The 21571-nt window shown below is 41.5% G+C and overlaps 1 protein-coding gene across 1 annotated transcript in view; it reads right to left on the bottom strand.

Moving 5' to 3' along the window:
• nup210 (nucleoporin 210) overlaps positions 1-21571 on the bottom strand; it is a 146761-nt gene that overhangs the window by 65713 nt on the left and 59477 nt on the right. Inside the window, exons 10-14 of the mRNA XM_055648193.1 lie at positions 19696-19836; positions 13947-14084; positions 10543-10698; positions 7134-7332; positions 1912-2057 (exon numbers count right to left, since the gene is read on the bottom strand). Of these exons, the coding sequence (XP_055504168.1) occupies positions 1912-2057; positions 7134-7332; positions 10543-10698; positions 13947-14084; positions 19696-19836 (780 nt within the window). The remainder of the gene's footprint in view (positions 1-1911; positions 2058-7133; positions 7333-10542; positions 10699-13946; positions 14085-19695; positions 19837-21571) is intronic.

Here is a 21571-nt window from a genome sequence, read left to right as displayed (position 1 = left end):
ATTTTATTATTTTATCAGAGTGATAGTAATTGCAACACCACCAAAAGCAAACCACAAATCTCCAGATTGGGCAAATCTAGATACCCATATAGTGAAGCTGACAGCTGGATCTCAGGTGTTGAATGCCATCATATTTCAAGATGCTCTTGCATTAGCATAAAGTCAATTATAACTGGACTGTGGAGGTCCACTTAAAGGAACAATATTAAAAAAGGTTTAAGAAGGAACTGCAGATGCTGGAAAATCGAAGGTAGACAAAAGTGCTGGAGAAACTCAGCGGGTACGGCAGCATCTATGGAGCAAAGCAAATAGGCAGCGTTTCAGGCCAAAACCCTTCTTCAGACTTTTGTCTAGCTATAATAAAAAAGGTATACGGCACAGTGGCGCAGCAGCAGAACTGCTGCCTTACGGCGCCAGGGACCTGGGATCAATCCTGACTACGGGTGCTGTCTGTACAGAGTTTGTGCATTCTCCCCATGTCCATGTGGGGTTTTCACGTGTGCTCCACTTTCCTCCCACACTACGAAGGTTTGTAGGTTAATTTGGCTTTGGTAAATAAAATGTAAATTGTCCCTCGTGTATAAGATAGTGCTAGTGTACAGAGATCGCCATTCGGTGCAGACACGGTGGGCCGAAGGTCCAGTTTCTGCACTAAACTAAACAATAGCATGAACACATTCCTCCTTTTGTTTATGACCTTGTTGTTGAAGACACCCCAAAGCAATTCACAGAGGGGACTTTGAGAGTAATTAATAAGATTTAAGAAGTGACTAAAATAATTCCTCCGCACAGGTGGATGAGCTGGAGCTGCCCAGGGCCACTGACATCTGTCACATTTATGAAAAATGCAAACTTCCTCACGACCAACTCCATTCCCCTCCACGGTAGACAAAAATGCTAGCGAAACTCAGTGGGTGAGGCAGCATCTATGGAGCGAAGGAAATAGGCGACGTCTCGGGTCGAGACCCTTCTTCAGACTTTCACCTCCATGATCAGTCTCTAACTCACAAACACACGTAAAAACAATACTCTGTTTGCTGGCAGGCTACATTTCCAGTCCTCCAACCCAGTTTATCTCAAACACCATCCACGTCTAACACCATGTCTCCGGCTGCTTCCTTCCCTCCATTCCTCTGCTATCAATCTGCTCGTGCTGCCTTCCTCAGAATTTTTAATATAACTTTAATTTTTTTCCTGATCTCTCTTTGATTTGACAGTCTTTGTTACATCTCAGAATGAATGTGGGAAAATATTTTGGATGATAAATAAACAGAGTAACATTTCATAACCTGGAGATGTACATTAATAATTCAGAGACTGTGGGGGTAAATTACGGTGACTCATGGGCAACAAAAGAAAGATCAAGAAAAGGTGGTCAACCCAATTCACAAGGACATTGTGTGTCAGAATGAAATGCAGATGCTGGTTTAAACAAACATGGCCTGGAAATGGAGGAGGGTGGAGATTAGATGGGCTGCACTTACTCTCACTGGATGCAGGAGGCAGTGGGGTGACCTAATAGAGATTTTAAATTATGATGGGCTGAAGATCAATTGACAGTCTTTTTCCAAGGGCTGGAGAGTCTAGAACTAGAAGGCACAGACTTAAAACTAAGATGGGAGAAATGTTAAAGATCTGAGGTATATGGGGTTTTTTTTACACAGAAGCACTGTGATGAATATCTGAAAATGAACCAATGGAGAAGGTGGTGGAGGCAGATATAATTACAGTGGTTAAGAGACATTTGGACAGGTACTCAAACAGGAAAGGTGGACAGGGTACTGGTTTAAAGCAGGATACTGGGATTAGCATTGATTGGCATAATGGTTGCCATGGATGAGGTGGTCAGAAAGGACTCATTTCTGTGCTGTATAACTCCAAGATTCTAATTTTCTCATTGCAAATACTTACTTTAAGTGGCACATAGGCAGCAATTGTGATACTGGCAGTAAGGTACACATGGCCATGGCTATAACTAACTACAAGATTGGTATAGCCTGGAGCCTCAGCTTGAACTCTTATTCCACTGCAGTGCATGGTCCCTGGCTCCAGTCTCCCTGTTAAAACATTAAGAAATATAGATTTTTTGAGGTTCAAAGGTCAGTTTCTTGTCACATGTTCCAATTAAGGTACAGTGAAATTTGAATTACCATACAGCCATACACAACTACATAAAAGTTAACATAAACATCCACCACAGTAGATTCCCCACATGTGACAGAAGGCAATAACATTTAATCTTCTTCCTCTTTTTTCAAATCATTCTGCAGACTACAATATAATGCCCCTCCCCATTGTTTCTCCAGTCAATTCGTTCTGAGATACTGAACGATTAGAATGTATATTCCCGATTGGAAGGAAACATTTTCTCCAATAATGCAGACGACATGGAGAATGATTCTCCAATTCATCCAGTGTATCCCCTCCTCCAATTAAATATGGATAATTCTAGCACAAACTGAACAACATTTTCTATCGTTTTCAAAATATTTTGATGCAACATTTCCACTAATGCTCATTTTTTTACAATGCAAAATTTAAAATGCACATGCATTAATAGGACGGCATGGTGGAGCAGCGGTGGAGCTACTGTGCTGCCTGTACGGAGTTTGTACGTTCTCCCCGTGACCGCGTGCGCTTTCTTCGAGATCTTCTGTTTCCTCCCACGCTCCAAAGAGATACAGGTTTGTGTGCTAATTGGCTTGGTATAAATGTAAATTGCCCCAAGTATGTGTAGGATAGTGTTACTAAGTGGGGATCGCTGGTCGGCGTGGACTTGGTGGACTGAAGGGCCTGTTTCCGTGCTGTATCTCTAAACTAAACTAAATGTATCAGTTGCCTACTACAATGGGTTGACCTATCAGGATTAAACAGGTATTCAGGTGTAAAATTATTCTATTGAGCAACTATTGGGACGTTGAGTATTGAAGATGGGAGGTCATGTTGCAGTTGTATAAGACTGCAGTGAGGCCTCATTTAAAATTGTGTTCAGTTTTGGGCAGATGATGAAGAAAAATTTTGCCAAGCTTGAAAGGTACAGAAAAGATTTACGAGGATGTTGCCAGAGCTAGAGGGCCTGAGCTACAGGAAGAGGTTGAGTAGGTTGGGACTCTATTCCTTGGAACGCAAGAGGATGAGGGGGGATATCTGATAGAGATGTATTAAATCATGAGAGGAATAGATCGGGTAGAGGCTCTTTCCCAGAGTTGGGGAATCGAGAACTGAAGGACATACGTTTAAGATGAGGGGGGGAAAGATGTAATAGGAACCTGAGGGGTAACCTCTTCACGCAAAGTGGGGTAGGTGTATGGAATGAGCTGCCATAGGAGGTATTTGAGGCACGGACCATCCCAACATTTAAGAGACATTTAGGCAGGTACATGGATAGCACAGGTTTGGAGGGTTATGGGCCAAATGCAGACAGGTGGGACTAGTGTAGATGGGCCATGTTGGCAAATTGGGCCTATGATATTTTACGCTGGGTACTTCGATACATGGAGCTCATTTTGAAAAAAATTGTAAAGCATTAAATCATGCATCATATGGTCTGGAGGGCGAAGTGTTGGACAAAGAGAATGGCTACCATACCTAATGCTGATCTAATTCAAAACTGGACATCATACCCTGGGATACATATTCCTCAGCGCATCCCCTCAGCCCACTCCCCAACGCCGAGGGCACAGCGTCTTGTTCTACTTTTTACAGTGGCTGTATTCCAAGGTCACTTCCTGGATTAACACTACCACAACAATCCTCCCTCCAAACTCCTCTCCTTTCACCCGCCACTTGTTAAACGTTTACTCTCTTAAAAATGGGTTTAAGTATCTAAAACGTCATCTTGCTGACAGTTGTTCGACGTGATCAGTTGCATCAAGAAAAGCAACGCATTACATTTAGCTCATATAAAGTAATGTTGCAGTTTCTGCTTCACCCAACTAGAGTGGATGATTATAACAACCCTGGAACTACTCCAAAGGCAATCCATAACATTGTTTCTCAGCTTAATGAACATCAGCTACTCAAAGCTACACACATGGGTCCATTTAATTTGGTGTAGCTGAGACTTAGAGGTGACCCGATATAAAAATCTCAAAAATAATTGAAGTGTTGGATACTGGAATGACCTCAGTTTCCTGTTTAATAATTTGCCAAGATCTCAGCAGTACAAGACTTCAGCCCATTGAAGGATATGGGCAGCATCGGTACTACTTTGCTCTTTTCCCAGTGTAGTGGGTGGTGTCATGCATGCTCATTTTTACCATCTCAGAGGGAATTGTGCTGGTTATTGAATTCGGAATAAAATGCATTAGATAGGAAGGCATTTTACAGATAATGCTTTCCAATGTATGATTCAGATTCAGTACTCATTTTGATTGCCTGAAGGATCCAAAGAGGAAGTTCCAAGAGTGTCATGGTGGCGCAGCGGTAGATTTGCTGCCTTGCAGCGCCGGAGACCTGGGTTCGACCCCGACCACGGGTGCTATCTGTACGTTCTCGCCATGACCGCGTGGGCTTTCTTTGATACACTCTCCAAAGACGTACAAGTTTGTAGGTAAATTGGTTTGGTATAAGTGTATATTGTTCACAGTGTGTGTAGGATAGTGTTAATGTTTGGGGATTGCTGGTCAGAACGGGCTCGGTGGGCCGAATGGCCAGTTTCCACGTTGTATCTCTAAACTAAACTCAATCTAATTCTAACCAATCAACTCCCTCTCCTGGCCATACTATTGTTTTTAAAAATATATTATTCTTTAGTCTTTTCAAGGAGATTGCAATGTACCCCCTGCATTACAACACTTCTGAGCAATGGAAGTTTACCCCCACGGAATTAACAAATCATACCAAAAAATATGGGATGCAGATTAAAATTCATTCTTCAGGGGGTTTTATGAGAGAAAAAAACCCAATTGCGAAAGGAATAACTTTTTTATTTCAGTTTTGGTCAAGAGGTTCATGTTACAGAAAACTGTGAAGGTAGCGTGGGGATGTACTACACTTAACTACAAGGGTGGACAAGGAGACTTATTCATGAACTGACGGAGCAGGTAGTCTTTTCCTGCTCATCTGTTTCACATGTTCACAAGTCGATCCATGACCTGAATCGTTGATATTAATGCAATGTTTGAACTCTACATGTTTTGTGGATAAGTCTCCAGGTCCTGACAGGATATTCCCTAGGACATTGAGGGAAGTTAGTGTAGAAATAGCCGGGGCTATGACAGAAATATTTCAAATGTCATTAGAAACGGGAATAGTCCCCGAGGATTGGCGTACTGCGCATGTTGTTCCATTGTTTAAAAAGGGTTCTAAGAGTAAACCTAGCAATTATAGACCTGTTAGTTTGACTTCAGTGGTGGGCAAATTAATGGAAAAGATACTTAGAGACAATATATATAAGCATCTAGATAAACAGGGTCTGATTAGGAACAGTCAACATGGATTTGTGCCTGGAAGGTCATGTTTGACTAATCTTCTTGAATTTTTTGAAGAGGTTACTAGGGAAATTGACGAGGGTAAAGCAGTGGATGTTGTCTATATGGACTTTAGTAAGGCCTTTGACAAGGTTCCTCATGGAAGGTTGGTTAAGAAGGTTCAACTGTTGGGTATAAATGCAGGTATAGCAAGATGGATTCAACAGTGGCTGAATGGGAGACGCCAGAGGGTAATGGTGGATGGCTGTTTATCGGGTTGGAGGCAGGTGACTAGTGGGGTGCCTCAGGGATCTGTGTTGGGTCCTTTGTTGTTTGTCATGTACATCAATGATCTGGATGAAGGTGTGGTAAATTGGATTAGTAAGTATGCAGATGATACCAAGATAGGGGGTGTTGTGGATAATGAAGAGGATTTCCAAAGTCTACAGAGTGATTTAGGCCATTTGGAAAAATGGGCTGAAAGATGGCAGATGGAGTTTAATGCTGATAAATGTGAGGTGCTACACCTTGGCAGGACAAATCAAAATAGGACGTACATGGTAAATGGCAGGGAATTGAAGAATACAGTTGAACAGAGGGATCTGGGTATAACCGTGCATAGTTCCTTGAAGGTGGAATCTCATATAGATAGGGTGGTAAAGAAAGCTTTTGGTATGCTAGCCTTTATAAATCAGAGCATTGAGTATAGAAGCTGGGATGTAATGTTAAAATTGTACAAGGCATTGGTGAGACCAAATCTGGAGTATGGTGTACAATTTTGGTCGCCAAATTATAGGAAGGATGTCAACAAAATAGAGAGAGTACAGAGGAGATTTACTAGAATTTTGCCTGGGTTTCAACAACTAAGTTACAGAGATAGGTTGAATAAGTTAGGTCTTTATTCTCTGGAGCGCAGAAGGTTAAGGGGGGACCTGATAGAGGTCTTTAAAATGATGAGAGGGATAGACAGAGTTGATGTGGACAAGCTTTTCCCTTTGAGAATAGGGAAGATTCAAACAAGGGGACACGACTTCAGAATTAAGGGACAGAAGTTTAGGGGTAATATGAGGGGGAACTTCTTTACGCAGAGAGTGGTGGCGGTGTGGAATGAGCTCCCAGTGGAAGTGGTGGAGGCAGGTTCATTGGTATCATTTAAAAATAAATTGGATAGGCATATGGATGAGAAGGGAATGGAGGGTTATGGTACGAGTGCAGGCATGTGGGACTAAGGGGAAAAAAATTTGTTCGGCATGGACTTGTAGGGCCGAGATGGCCTGTTTCCGTACTGTAATTGTTATATGGTTATATGGTTTCCTGCTTTTACAAGCACACCATTACCTTCTCATGGTTTAACACTGGGGAGCAGGCAGGGGAAGGGACCATGATACAGAATGAACATGCCATTTCTTACATTTAAACAACTGCAGATTGAAACCGGACATGAACTATTTACTTCCCACTTGGTTTTATTATGAACTTTGAAAGACGGGCACGTTATGAATAAATGAAGACAATGCAAAACATGCTACACTGAGTTTTGTGGACATAGGTGAAAAACACCAATTACATTTTCTATTGAGAAATGTTGTAAATGGCTTGTTTCAATCCATTCTCCATTGAAAATGCACACAGCTGCAAAAAAAACCATTGCAAAATATTGCTACTGGTTTTGTCTTTTACCATTTTTCATTAAAAATAAGGATAAATGCTCTTTTTCCTTACCCTCTATACTTTTGAAAACACCACGGTTTTCAATCTCTGTCACAAGGTCAAAATGGGAGCAGTCAGTTAGCATGACTTTTTCCTGCGTTTCCACATCCATAAGACCGTAGATTTTGAGCGGCAAATCCAATAACTGCCCAACCTTGGCTTCCACATGGCACGGTGCAAACTCCATCTGGATCGGCTCGATTACATAAACCTCAAAATAAAAACAGTTAGAATTTTATGAATAATCAAGGCATTACAGCTAAAAGGTGTTGACATGATTATTGGCATAAGCAAATGCAGTGGAGGACTGCTTACTTTTAAATGAATGGTTAGTTAACTGGCACAAAACTCTGCTCATCTATAAATAATACCCCAACATCCACAACCAAGGGGAAACAATTTTAAAAGTTGCATCCAATTTAAAACACTAATGTAGCACTCCTTCAATAATAAATTGAAATTTCACCGAGGCTCTGTGCTTAAATTTACAGTGGAACTTGGACCCACTTTCTTCCCATGCAAGCTACACTGATCACTGAAACTTAACCCTCATGTCACAGTATCTCTCTCTCTCTCTCTCTCTCTCTCTCTCATTCTTTTTTTCTTCAGAGAACATTTCATCATTTGCATATATTTGTTGACATACAAGAATCATGATAAATAATTAAGAAGTAAATATTGTAAAAGAAAGTTATGGGTTTGACGTGATAAAAAAAGAGTAGGGATTAATGTACACAAAAATGCTGGAGAAACTCAGCGGGTGCAGCAGCATCTATGGAGCGAAGGAAATAGGTAACGTTTCGGGCCGAAACCCTTCTTCAGACTGATAGGGGGTGGCAGGGAGAAGGAAGGAAAAAAAAAGGGAGGAGGAGCTCGAGGGCTAAGGAAGGGGAGGAGACAGCAAGGGCCAACAAAATTGTTCATGCCCTCCGGATGCAGGCTCCCCAAGCGGAATATGAGGTGCTGTTCCTCCAATTTCCGATGTTGCTCACTCTGGCAATGGAGGAGACCCAGGACAGATAGGTCGGATTGGGAATGGGAGGGGGAGTTGAAGTGCTGAGCCACTGAGTCAGGTAGGTTCTTGCGGACCGAGCGGAGGTGTTCGGCGATGTAGCCCTTTCAGAATGGCAGGCAGTGATTAGTGGGGTACCACAAGGCTCGGTGCTGGGACCGCAGTTATTTACAATATACATCAATGATTTGGATGAAGGGATTCAAAGTAACATTAGCAAATTTGGAGATGACACAAAGCTGGGTGGCAGTGTGAACTGTGAGGAGGATGCTATGAGAATGCAGAGTGACTTGGACAGGTTGGGGGAGTGGGCAGATGCAGTTTAATGTGGATAAATGTGAGGTTATCCACTTTGGTATAAAAAACAGGAAGGCGGATTACTATCTAAATGGCCTCAAGTTGGGACAAGGGGAAGTAAAACAGGATCTAGGGGTCCTTGTTCATCAGTCTATGAAAGTAAGCATGCAGGTACAGCAGGCAGTAAAGAAAGCAAATGGCATGTTGGCCTTGAAACAAGAGGAGTAGAGTATAGGAGCAAAGAGGTCCTTTTGCAGTTGTACAGAGCCCTCGTGAGACCACACCTGGAGTATTGTGTTCAGTTTTGTTCCCCTAATTTGAGGAACAACATTCTTGTTATTGAGGGAGTGCAGCGTAGGTTTACTAGGTTAATTCCCGGGATGGCGGGACTGTCATATGCTGAGAGAATGGAACGGCTGGGCTTGTACACTCTGGAGTTTAGAAGGATGAGAGGGAATCTTATTGAAACATATAAGATTGTTAAGGGTTTGGACATGCTAGAGGCAGGAAACATGTTCCCGATGTTGGGGGAGTCCAGGACCAGGGGCCACAGTTTTAAGAATAAGGGGTAAGCCATTTAGAACGGAGATGAGGAAACACTTTTTCTCACAGAGAGTGGTGAGTCTGTGGAATTCTCTGCCTCAGAGGGCGGTGGAGGCGGGTTCTCTGGATACTTTCAAGAGAGAGCTTGATAGGGCTCTTAAAGATAGCAGAGTCAGGGGATATGGGGAGAAGGCAGGAATGGGGTACTGATTGGGGATGATCAGCCATGATCACATTGAATGGCGGTGCTGGCTCAAAGGGCCGAATGGCCTACTCCTGCACCTATTGTCCATTGTCTAAAATTCAAACTTTCCCAGGCTGACATCAGTCCTTCACAAGTTGCTCGTACATTATATGAAACTCAAATTGTTTTCTACTCAAGTCGAAAAGCAAATTTTGAAAATGAAATAAACATTTTTTCTTTACAAACCTGATCAATATGACAAACAATTCAATCAAATGCTTCACTGAAATGTTTCCTGGATGCCAGTGGAAAATGCATTGTAAATTGCATTCACAACAGTGAATTTTACACACGCTGCATCAGCCCCAGGATGGTCTTTAATGCCCTGAAAGGATTTTGTACTATAATAATATTTGGTATTAATACTTTAAGCTGTAGCTTTTGTTGTTCTTCTAAAGTGTCTTTCAAAGACCACCAGGCATCTTCTTGGGCCATGAACTGCCCAATTTTACTTTGCACAAGCTGCCCTGTAGTAGCACAATATTCACCATCTTCGAAAATTGGTATGTTCTCAAGAAATAATACTTCTGTCCGTAGTAAATGTAAAGGCATTCATTCCACTTACAGGCTCAAAGATATTCTAAAAAGAGAGCCAAAAACAGTAGCACACCCATGACTGGGTCTTGTACGAATACAGCAAAATCAATCAAATTGAAGAAACCTTATGCCCCTGTCCCACTTAGGAAACCTGAACGCAAACCTCTGGAGACTTTGCGCCCCACCCAAGGTTTCCGTGCGGTTCCCAGAGGTTGCAGGTGGTTGCCGGTGGTTGAATTTGTTGCCAAAAATGTATAAAAAGCAAAATAAAACAGCACGCAGGAAAACAAGGATGGGAATACAGATTAAAAAAAGATATTCAATATTTTAATTATTGAATATTAAAATATAAAATGAAGTAACTCCATGGTTCTAAAGGATTTGGTGTCAGAGAGGTCATTTGGCTGCAATAAATGCTTATGCATCAATAAAAATGCACATGTTAGCATGCACACCTTTCAAATTTTTTCTGCTAAATTGAGTTAGTTGGAATAATTCAAATTAACGGGCAAACAAATCAAATTGGTCAGCCATCTCTTTCTTTTCATATTTAACGGTGCTTAAACGGATATTTAACCCCCAGGAACTCCTGAACGCATCACACTTAATGATGGTGCTTTCGGTATCAGTTTTTTTCTTAACCGCACAATCCAAGCTATTGTTTACTTTTATCATCCCTTAAAATCTCAACACTTCATTTCAGGCTAAGCATATTCCATGCATATCTCTTATAGGTAACCTCCAGGAAATAGTAATGAAAATGCAAAGGTAAAAATGAAGAAAAGTACCATCATTCGTCCAAAGTGTAATGGATTCTGAACATCATGGGCTTTTATTACACTTAGCCCTATTACATTCCCCGTTGCCATCATTCCTTTTACAGTCACTGTTGCCACAGCTTGATTGGATGATGACCAAGTAAAATTTCCGCTGCCACCTTCTGCCTACACAGAAATAAAGAATTAAAAAAAGAAATAAAAATACAATTTGTCAGCCATTAAAATATATCATATATCACATTAAGCAGAAACCTATTTCAATGTGAATATTAATAAGTATTTAAAACACTCAGGCAGCATCTGTAGCAATATTACAAAAGGTCTTTGACCTGAAACGTTAACGATTTCTTTTCACAACACACACAGCCAAACCTGTATTTATTTTATATTAGATTCCCAGCATTTTATTCATCAATGATATAAGAGCTGACATTTTAACTCCTCTCTCCACAGATGCTACCCAATCTGAAAATCTCCAGCCTTTTATGTTCCCATAAAATTTCAGCATTTGCATTTTTTGGAACTTTAAAAAAAACAAAATATGCATTTGACATCACACTCTGAATAGCCAATGCCAATCAAGTTAAAATATATTTATTAGGTGAAAACCAATGGGAGCATTTTGAATCCTTATTCTTTAAAAGGACATTCTCAACATTCATAGATACATGGAAACATATAAAAACAAGCTGATAGAAACATAGAAAATAGGTGCAGGAGCAGGCCATTCGGCCCTTCGAGCCTGCACCTCCATTCAATATGATCATGGCTGATCATCCAACTCAGTATCCTGTTCCTGCCTTCTCTCCATACCCCCTGATCCCTTTAGCCACAAGGGCCACATCTAACTCCCTCTTAAATATAGCCAATGAACTGGCCTCAACTACCTTCTGCGGCAGAGAATTCCAGAGATTCACCACTCTCTGTGTGAAAAAAGTTTTCCTCATCTCGGTCCTAAAAGATTTCCCCCTTATCCTTAAACTGTGACCCCTTGTTCTGGACTTCCCCAACATCGGGAACAATCTTCCTGCATCTAGCCTGTCAAACCCCTTAAGAATTTTGTAAGTTTCTATACGATCCCCCCTCAATCTTCTAAATTCTAGCGAGTACAAGCCGAGTCTACACTGATCATCTACAATCAGTACCCCATTCCTGCTCTTTCCGCATATCCCTTGATTTATTTAGCCCTAAGATCTAAATCTAACTCTCTCTTGAAAACATCCAATGAATTGGCCTCCACTACCTTCTGTGGCTGTGAATTCCACAGATTCACAACTGTGGTGAAGATGTTTCTCCTCATCTCAGTCCTAAATGGCCTACCCCTTATTCTTAAACTGTGAGCCCTAGTTCTGGCCTCCCCCAACATCAGAAACATTTTTCCTGCATCTAGCCTGTCCAATCCTTTAAGAATTGTATATGTTTCTATTAGATCTCCTCTCATCCTTCTAAATTCCAGTGAATACAACCCCAGTCGACCCATTCTTTCAGCATATGTCAATCCCGCCATCCCGGGAATTAACCTGGTGAACCTACGCTGCACTCTCCTGAATAACAAAAAAAATGTCCTTCCTCAAATTAGGAGACCAAAATTGCACACAATACTCCAGGTGTGGTCTCACCAGGGCTTGTAAACTGCAGGACCTCCTTGCTCCTAAACTCAAAACCTCTCTCGATGGCCAACGTCTTGGCTTTCTTCACTGCCTGCTGTACCTGCATGCTTACTTTCAGTGACTCATGTACAAGGACACCCAGGTCTCGTTGCACCTCCCCTTCTCCTAATCTGACACCATTCAGATAATAATCTGCCTTCCTGGTCTTGCCACCAAAGTGGATAACCTCACATTTATCCACATTATACTGTATCTGCCATGCATCTGCCCACTCACCCAACCTATCCAAGTCACCCTGCAGCCTCAAAACATCCTCATTGCAGCTCACACTGCCACCCAGCTTTGTGTCATCTGCAAACTTGGAGATGTCACATTTAATTCCCTCGTCTAAATCGTTAATATATATTGTAAATAACGGGCACCAGCACCGAGCATTGCTGCACTCCACTAGTCACTGCCTGCCATTCTGAAAACGACCCGTTAATCCCTACTCTTTGCTTCCTGTCTGCCAACCACTTCTCTATCCATGTCAATACCCTACCCCGAATACCACGTGCTCTAATTTTGCCCACAAATCTCTTGTGTGGGACCTTGGCTCCACTGGCTCTCCCTTATATCTTTTCTGCTTGTTACATCCTCAAAACATTCCAGCAGATTAACCAAGCATGATTCCCCTTCATAAATCCATGCTGACTTTGACTGATCCTGTCACTGCTTTCCAAATGCACTGCTATAACATCTTTATCAATCAACTCGAGCATCTTCCCCACTACCAATGAAAGGCTAACTGGTCTATAATTCCCCTTTTTCTCTCTCCCTCCTTTCTTTTGATATTGGCTATCCTCCAGTCCACAGGAACTGATCCAGAATTGAGAGAACATTGGAAAATGATCACCAATGCATCCACAATTTCTAGGGAAACTTCCTTGAGTACTCTAGGATGCAGGCCATCAGGTCCCGGGGATTTATCTGCCTTCAGTCCCAACAGTTTACCTAACACCATTTCCAGACTAATGTGTCTTCCCTTCAGTTCCTCTCTCCCACTAGATCCTCAGTCACCTAGTATTTCTGGGAGGTTGTTTGTGTCTTCCTTAATGAAGTCAGAACCAAAATACTCATTTAACTGTTCTGCCATTTCTTTGTTTCCCATTATAAACTCATCTGTCCGACTGTAAGGTACCTACATTTGTCTTCACTAATCCTTTCCTTTTTATATATCTAAAGAAGCTTTTAGAGCCAGGTTTTATATTACCCGCAAGCTTTCTTTCATGCCCTTTTTTCACCCCCTCGTAATTAACCCCCTTGTCCTCTGTTGAGTTCTAAATTTCTCCCAGTCTTCCGGTTTTCTGCTCCCTCTGGCCAATTTATATGTCTCGTTCTTGGATATAACACTGTCCTTGATTTCCCTCATTAGCCAAAGTTGAGCCGCCTTCCCCATTTTATTTTTTCGCCAGAATATTTGGAGTTAATCCATGCGGTCTTTAAATCTTTGCTACTGCATCTACACCGTCAACCCTTAAAAGTTTAATTTGCCAGTTTATCCTAGCCAATTCAAATATCATACCTTCAAAGTCTCCTTTCTTTCAGCTCAGGATTTAACATTAATACTAATTTCTGAACCATTAAACTGAGCTCCTATTTAAATACAAAGACAGTGATTAACAGAAGAGAGGAAAAGCTACAAAAACAAATAAAGTTACACAAAGAATCAAGGGAATTATTTCTGTCAATTCAGATTCAATTGGTGATTTCTACTTCGAGAATGTAATTAATAATAGATATATAATAATATAAATTGTGCACCTTTATTGCATACTGGTAAGCTCCAGCCACTTGCTGCCAAGGAAACGTCAACATATTTGGTGTAAGGGTAATTGGATTATAAATTTCGACTTCTTGTTGATTCCGTACTGGGACAAGCAGGGAATGCACAACTCCTTTCTGAAAGTTAATATAGTAACAAAGTAGAAATGGTATTAGTAAAACAATGAAAATACTGAACAGTCACAATGAATGCAATCTGCATGAAAGAGAACAAGGATCAGTAAATGGTTATTTATTTTAAATCAGTTTAATGGCATCCAGAAGCTTCATAGTTCAATATTAAATTTCCAATTTAGTCACATTCACTTAAACAGCGTTTGTGGCCAGGCTCTCACTATTTAAATTAATAAAAGCCTGCTTCTTCAAAAACTGCAGTAACAATTTTTCATTTGCAGGCGATCATTTAAAAATATTTGGAATAACATAAGGGAAGATTTAACAGAACTTGTACACATTTCACATTCACTAAACACAAAGAAAAAACCCTTCACCCATCCAGAAAGTCTTGGGGCCACTACCCATGGTCACCATCAACCTTATATCAGCGAGTGAATACGTGGAATCTGGCAGGCCTGGGTGAAGTACCTGGCCATATCCTTAGAACCTGCATGAACCAGCTGGCAGAAGCGTTCATAGGCATCTTTTACTTTGCCCTACACCAATCTGGGGTCCCATAGGCTTCAAATGGACCACTATCATCTTGGTGCCAAAGAAATAGATAATGCATCTTAACAATACCATTTGGTGGCGCTGACATCCACTATAATGAAGTATTTCAAGAGGCTGGATATGGCGTATATCAACTTCAGATTCCAAGCCAACCTTAATGTAGATTAGAGTCACTCATGTTACGAGTCATACTTTGAAGCTGCACCCACTAGTTTAACAGAAAGCTTCTCTTCCCTTTCCCCCTCAGTCTTGAGTTATGTGTTAAGATGAAGTTACCCATGCTGTAACGCTAATAACGTTTTTGGATCTTAATCACTGTGTGACTCAAGTTATTCCAACAGCAGAAGCTCGACACTTAATCCACTCCAAAGCATCTGCTGACACAACAGGTCCATGGTGGACAGCATCACTCCAGCCCGAACTCAACCCTGGAATATCTGGATAAGGACAAGTACATTGTACTTCTATTTATTAACTGCATCCCAGTGTCCTAAGGGAGGTGGCTCTAGAAATAGTGGACGCACTGGTGATCATTTTCCAATGTTCAATAGATTCAGGATCAGTTCCTGTGGATTGGAGGATAGCTAATGTTATCCCACTTTTCAAGAAAGGAGCGAGAGAGAAAACAGGGAATTACAGACCAGTTAGCCTGACTTTGGTGGTGGGAAAGATGCTGGAGCCAATCATTAAAGAGGTAATGATGGGGCATTTGGACAGCAGTAAAAGGATTAATCCAAGTCAGCATGGAATTATGAAAGGAAAATCATGCTCGACTAATCTTCTGGAATTTTTTGAGGATGTGACAAGCAAAATGGATGAAGGGGTGCCAGTGGATGTAGTGTATCTAGACTTTCAGAAAGCCTTTGATAAGGTCCCGCATGGGAGGCTGGGTGACTAAAATTAGAGCACATGGTATTGTGGGTAGGGTGTTGATGTGGATAGAAAATTGGTTGGTAGACAGGAAGCAAAGTGTAGGAGTGAATGGGTCCTTTTCAGAATGGCAGGCAGTGGCGAGTGGAGTGCCGCAAGGCTCGGTGTTGGGGCCGCAACTGTTTACCATGTATATTAATGATTTGGAAGAGGGAATTAGGAGCACACTAGCAAGTTTGCAGATGACACAAAGCTGGGTGGCAGTGTGAACTGTGAAGAGGATGTTAGGACATTGCAGGGTGACCTGGCCAAGTTGAGTGTGTGGGCAGATACATGGCAGATGCAGTATAATATAGATAAATGTGAGGTCATTCACTTTGGTGGCAAAAACAAGGGGGCAGATTATTATCTCAATGGGGTTAGGTTAGATAAGGGGAGGTACAGCCAGACCTGGGTGTCCTTGTACACCGGTCACTGAATGTTGGCGTGCAGGTACAGCAGGCAGTGAAGAAAGCTAATGGAATGTTGGCCTTCATAACAAGAGGATTCCAGTATAGGAGTAGAAAGGTTCTTCTGCAATTGTATAGGGCTCTAGTAAGACCACACCTGTAGTATTGTGTACAGTTTTGGTCTCCTAATTTGAGGAAGGACATCCTTGTGATTGAGGCAGTGCAGCGTAGGTTCACGAGATTGATCCCTGGGATGGTGGGACTGTCATATGAGGAAAGATTGAAAAGATTAGGCTTGTATTTACTGGAGTTTAGAAGGGTGAGGGGATATCTTATAGAAAATAAATCATTATAAAAGGACTGGACAAGCTAGATGCAGGAAAAATGTTCCCAATGTTGGGCGAGACCAGAACCAGGGGCCACAGTTTTAGAATAAAGGGGATACCATTTAAGACTGAGGTGAGAAAAAACTTTTTCACCCAGAGAGTTGTGAATTTGTGGAATTCCCTGCCACAGGGGGTCTGGAGGCCAAATCACTGGATGGATTTAAGAGAGAGTTAGATAGAGCTCTAGGGGCTGGTGGAATCAAGGGATATCGGGAGCAGGCAGGCACGGGTTATTGATTGGGGACGATCAGCCATGATCACAATGAATGGCGGTGCCGGCTCGAAGGGCCGAATGGCCTCCTCCTGCACCTAATTTCTATGTTTCTAAAGCTCTGCTTTCAACACAATAATTCCAACCAGTTGCATCCCCAAACTCCCAGACTTGGGACTCAACTTCCCCTTCTGCAATTGAATTCCTGAAGGCCAGCAGCATAATCAAGGATGTCGCAACCTGCCTACTCCCTCTTCTCCCCTCACCCATCAGGCAAACGGTATAGGTACGAAAACTCACACCCCCAGATTTAGAGACCATTCCTTCCCAGATATTATCAGGCAACTGAGTCGTCCAACCACAACAAGAGCAGTGCTGAACTACTATCTAGATCTAATGTCCCTTGAACTATACTTGACTGGACTTTGCAGGCTTTACCTTGCACTAAACCTTATTCCATTATCATGTATCTATACACTGTAAATGGATTGATTGTAATCATGTACTATCTTTCTGATAACTGGTTAGCACGCAACAAAAAGCTTTTCACTGGACCTCGGTACATGTGAAAATTAACTAAACCGACAACCTTTCCTTGATGTCAGAAAAATGAAGTTGGGTGGAAGGGCCTGATTCCATGCTGTATGACTCTATAACGCTTTGTTCTGCACGACTCCTTTTCTCTTATGCACTACCTGACATTTGAAAGAATTTCTGGATAGCAAGCAAATCAAAAATGTTCACAGTAGTTTGCTACACATAACAATAAACCAATTACCAATGTACAAAAAAGGTCACAATGTTAAAAATCATTTTCTGCATGAGGTTTATTATTTTTTAAGGCTATTGATTTGCACCAAGTCCCAGAAACAGCTAAGAAAGGATATGATAGAAAAAGCCATTGGATTTGGCCTGTCACCTGGATTTCCTGCAGTCCATGCTCTTCCCTCAGGGCATCTACCTATCACTTAGCAGGTTTTATTCCCACTTCTCTAACCAATCTTTCTCCCCCCTATTATCATTTGGAGAAGAATCCGGTCCTGAAAAGTCCACATCCTTTCCGTACACAGATACTGACTGACCCACTGAGTTCCTCCAGCACTTTGCTCAGTAGTTTAGTGCAGAGATACTAAACAGAAACAGCATGAGTCCACTGAGTCCACACCGATCACCAATCCCTGCACACTAATGCTATCATACACGCACTAGGGACAATTTACAATTTTACCAAACCAATTAGCCTGCAAACCTGTACGTCTTCGGAGTGTGATGGGGGGGGGGGGGGGGGGGGGGGGGACTGGAGTAGTTGGAAAACCCACGCAGGTCACGGGGAGAACATACCTGTAGTCAGGATCGAACCCGTGTCTCTGGCGCTATTAGATAGCAACTCTCCCACTGTGCCACCGTGGCTGGTGCACATTGGTACAATTTTTAAAAAGTGCTTAACTTTTGAATTTACGAAATGCCAAAAAAACTTCCTGTGTAAGCGGCAATCTGTATGGCAATGAATGTGGATTCTGACCCCATCTAAATCTGGGGGACAACACTGGGGAATTCGGAGCTGGACTGGATAACAAATGTGTTACCGCTTACACTGGATTTGTTCTGAGTTTGCAAGTCTGGCACTTAATTAACTAGGACCGGCAAATTGCCAAGTGTTCTGAAGGCACAGCATTGAATCAACCCAGTCCCCTTTCTCTCCACCTCTCAACCAAAGTATGGGTTCAGGAACAAAGATTGTCCAGAACATATTGAACCCAACACCACTAATTGTATGTTTTTTTTACTCCCACTAAAACAGGCAGAAGGTTTTAATCCAAATAACACCATCTGCTGCAATTAAATGCTTTTCTGATATGTTCATATCCAGAAGCAGAGATTCAACCCACAATTATTTGATCCGTGATGAAACAGTGGCATGGGATAAATTGTAAAAACCCATCAATAAAATGTTTTAAACAATATTAGTTTAAATTGGAGTAACTCAGCATTTTATGTCTATCTTTGGTTTAAACCAGCATCTGCAGTTCCTTCCTACACACTACATTTTACACCACATAATAGTCCAAATTTCAGCAGAGCATCTGAAATTATCACAATTATCTGACTGTGTCCTGCAAGTTAAATCAGGACTTCACAGTTTATCATTGTTTATTAAATATTTACAAATATTTACACTGATGCAAACATTGTCAAGCGTTGTGTCCATTTGCACACACCTCCTTTGGGGGATTGATCAAAATTGAAATTCAAACTGGATTAGCAATTATTGCAATTATTCAGCAATTATTGTACTAAACACTGCTCAAACAACTGGATCTTCTCGTTTTCACACTGAAGTCTGGCTCAGCCAGTGGCAACTAGGAATAGACTGGGTAACAACCAAGAATACTTTGGTGATACTGGAGAGACAGTTGACGGCATGGAAAGATGGCACCCGGGACAGGCTGGGTTAGTACCCCAGTCTGTGTCTTTCGTGAGAAAGTCACTCAATAAAGCTACGGAAAGGCCTAATGAACCACCGTGGCCTAAACATCCATCGGGCGGGAATGAAATGCTCGGAGAGGGAGAAAGAGGTGCAGCGCACGGGCCTTGAACCTGGAGAGACGCAGGAGGAGCCCGGCCAGGACTCACCCCACAGAGCCCAGTCCCTCCACACACTAGAATCTCCCAACCCCTGCAGTTATTAAGATGGCTGATCCGTGGGCGGTTGCTGCTGGGACGCAAGTCGGGGCCTGATCAACCCCGGCTGGGTCGCTTGGGCGAGGGTGTCTGATATTGTGAGACCCGAAACACCCGATGACTCCAGATCACATCACTGAGGATGCGTCCCAGTGCATCTAGAAGATGTATATTTTTCACACTCTGTAGGAAGGACTGCAAAATAATTCTCATCATTTTTGAAACCAGCTATTTGTGAATGCATGAAATGTGCAAGGAACGTTAGTTGAAGTAAACACTGGAAAACAATGAAAATCGCATAATTTATAAAGAAAATCACCCTGTGATCCGCATCGGTCTGAAAATTAAGAACATTAATGCTTCATCTATGGAAAAGGGCTACGCTTTGTCTGTTAAATTGAAATATTTTATTAATATTTATGGCATTACATGCCGCAGGACACATAATAATACAACCTCACCTGTGATACCACATTGATTAAAGATGCATCAATTATAGTCTGTCCCTTCTTCAATGCCCTCACATGGTGATATGATCCATTCAGAGAGGTCTCCAGAATTTCAAAATACTCCGTTGGAATTTCAGTGTTAATTCTGATATCCTACAATGTTCACAAAACAAATGGTTTGACACAAAACATGAACCACAGACATTAAAAAAATGCATACTTCAACTTGTGCAATCAGGCCTTTGAACAATGATACCAGATGGAAGCCTGCAGCCAGATAGCATTTTGCCAGTATTAAGTGCGATTTGAAATACCTTTTTCTCCGTGAACTCTCCTCCTGTTACTCGATTTAAACACTCAAAAAATTAAAGGCAGCTGATATTTTGGAGTCATTGTACTACTAGCATTCAAAATCTAATTTCTAGTCCAACGCCAAAAATAAGAACGCTAAAATATGGTGAAAGTCTCAAGTGCAAACGCTGCAAGGAATATAAAATTAATAATTATAGGCATGGCCATCGCATAAAAATAAACATAATCTTGACAAGGCCTGGCCTTCAGATTGGTAATTCACAAGCCTGAAGTTGGGAATATTTTTTTAGAGGGGGGGAGGGGAATGGATTATTGAAGTTAGCACATTTCTCTTTGAGAATTGCCACTTTCATAGTTTCCAACAAGGCAATAACAATTCCAAATTGACAATGTGACTTTCAGACCTTAACTTAATTCCATTTTTATCTTACCCTTGTTGGCTTCAAAAAATAAGCAATCATTGGTGTACAATGCTTTATCTAGTGTATAGATGGTTTTACATCGACTCAAACATTTCCGAAACAATAAGATTGTGAATTTACACAGTTACTGTGTAAAACAGCCTTAACTCGTGCTGAGGGAGAATTATCCCATTAATGGAAAATCACAAGTTGCCGGATGATCTGTAATTTTTAATTAGCTGTGTGAAAATGACATCTTGTCCTTCACTTCCCTATCTATGCATTTTGTGAAATTGCTGCATTTAAGCATTAATTGCTCTCTTAATGTGCCATGAAAGTTCAACCTTGTAACTCATAGCGCAAGTACATTTGTTAAAGACAATTCATTTTCTGTGCGCAAGTTTGATGGGTAATCAGTGTGGAGACTGTCCTTTCTGGCACAGAATCATTTGAGAATTTAAATGCCAAAGGAAATTTAATATTCTTCCTTCTCTCTACCTTATTTGACAATGTATTTATTCACTTATGGCCTTTAGCTCTTCTCCTGTATATGTTTTAACCTTCAAATCTCATTGATTAGAAGGCACACAATCGGCCCATTCATTCATCAAGCTCCTGCTGTCCTTTCCTCTGTCTATAGTGTTATTTACTTAAACTGCCTGGGCAAACCAAAGCTGAGCTGATGTCTGCAAGAAAAAGTTGAACAAATCAGGAAGTTTGACTCATCCAGCAAATTCCAGCTTAGAGACATTCATACCCAGTCAGGTTATGGGAAAGAGGTACAATTAAGTTGCCACAATAGAAAACCTGGTTATCTAGCGCAGTAACAGAGGCACTGCTGCAGGAGCAGCCAGACTGGAGGGAGGCAGAATGACAATGGATGGAAGGAGGATAACCTTTGATTAACTAGCACCCATCAAGTCCTGCAAGGCGAGCTTTTACTGCATCTCTTGCATCTGACAAGTTTTCTTAGTCGTTGCTCAGATTGATACAAATTGATAATTAAATTGGAGGGACCTCACTGAAATTTACCGAATAGTGGAAGGCCTGGATAGAGAGGATGTGGAGAGGATGTTTCTACTAATGGGAGAGTCTAGAACCAGTCATAGCTTCAGAATTAAAGGATATTCTTTTAGGAAGTAGATGAAGAGGAATTTCTTTAGTCATAGGGTGGT

This window comes from Leucoraja erinacea, chromosome 16 (assembly GCF_028641065.1).
Source record: "Leucoraja erinacea ecotype New England chromosome 16, Leri_hhj_1, whole genome shotgun sequence".
Lineage (NCBI taxonomy): Eukaryota > Metazoa > Chordata > Chondrichthyes > Rajiformes > Rajidae > Leucoraja > Leucoraja erinaceus.
This window is presented reverse-complemented; position numbering and strand designations above follow the sequence as displayed.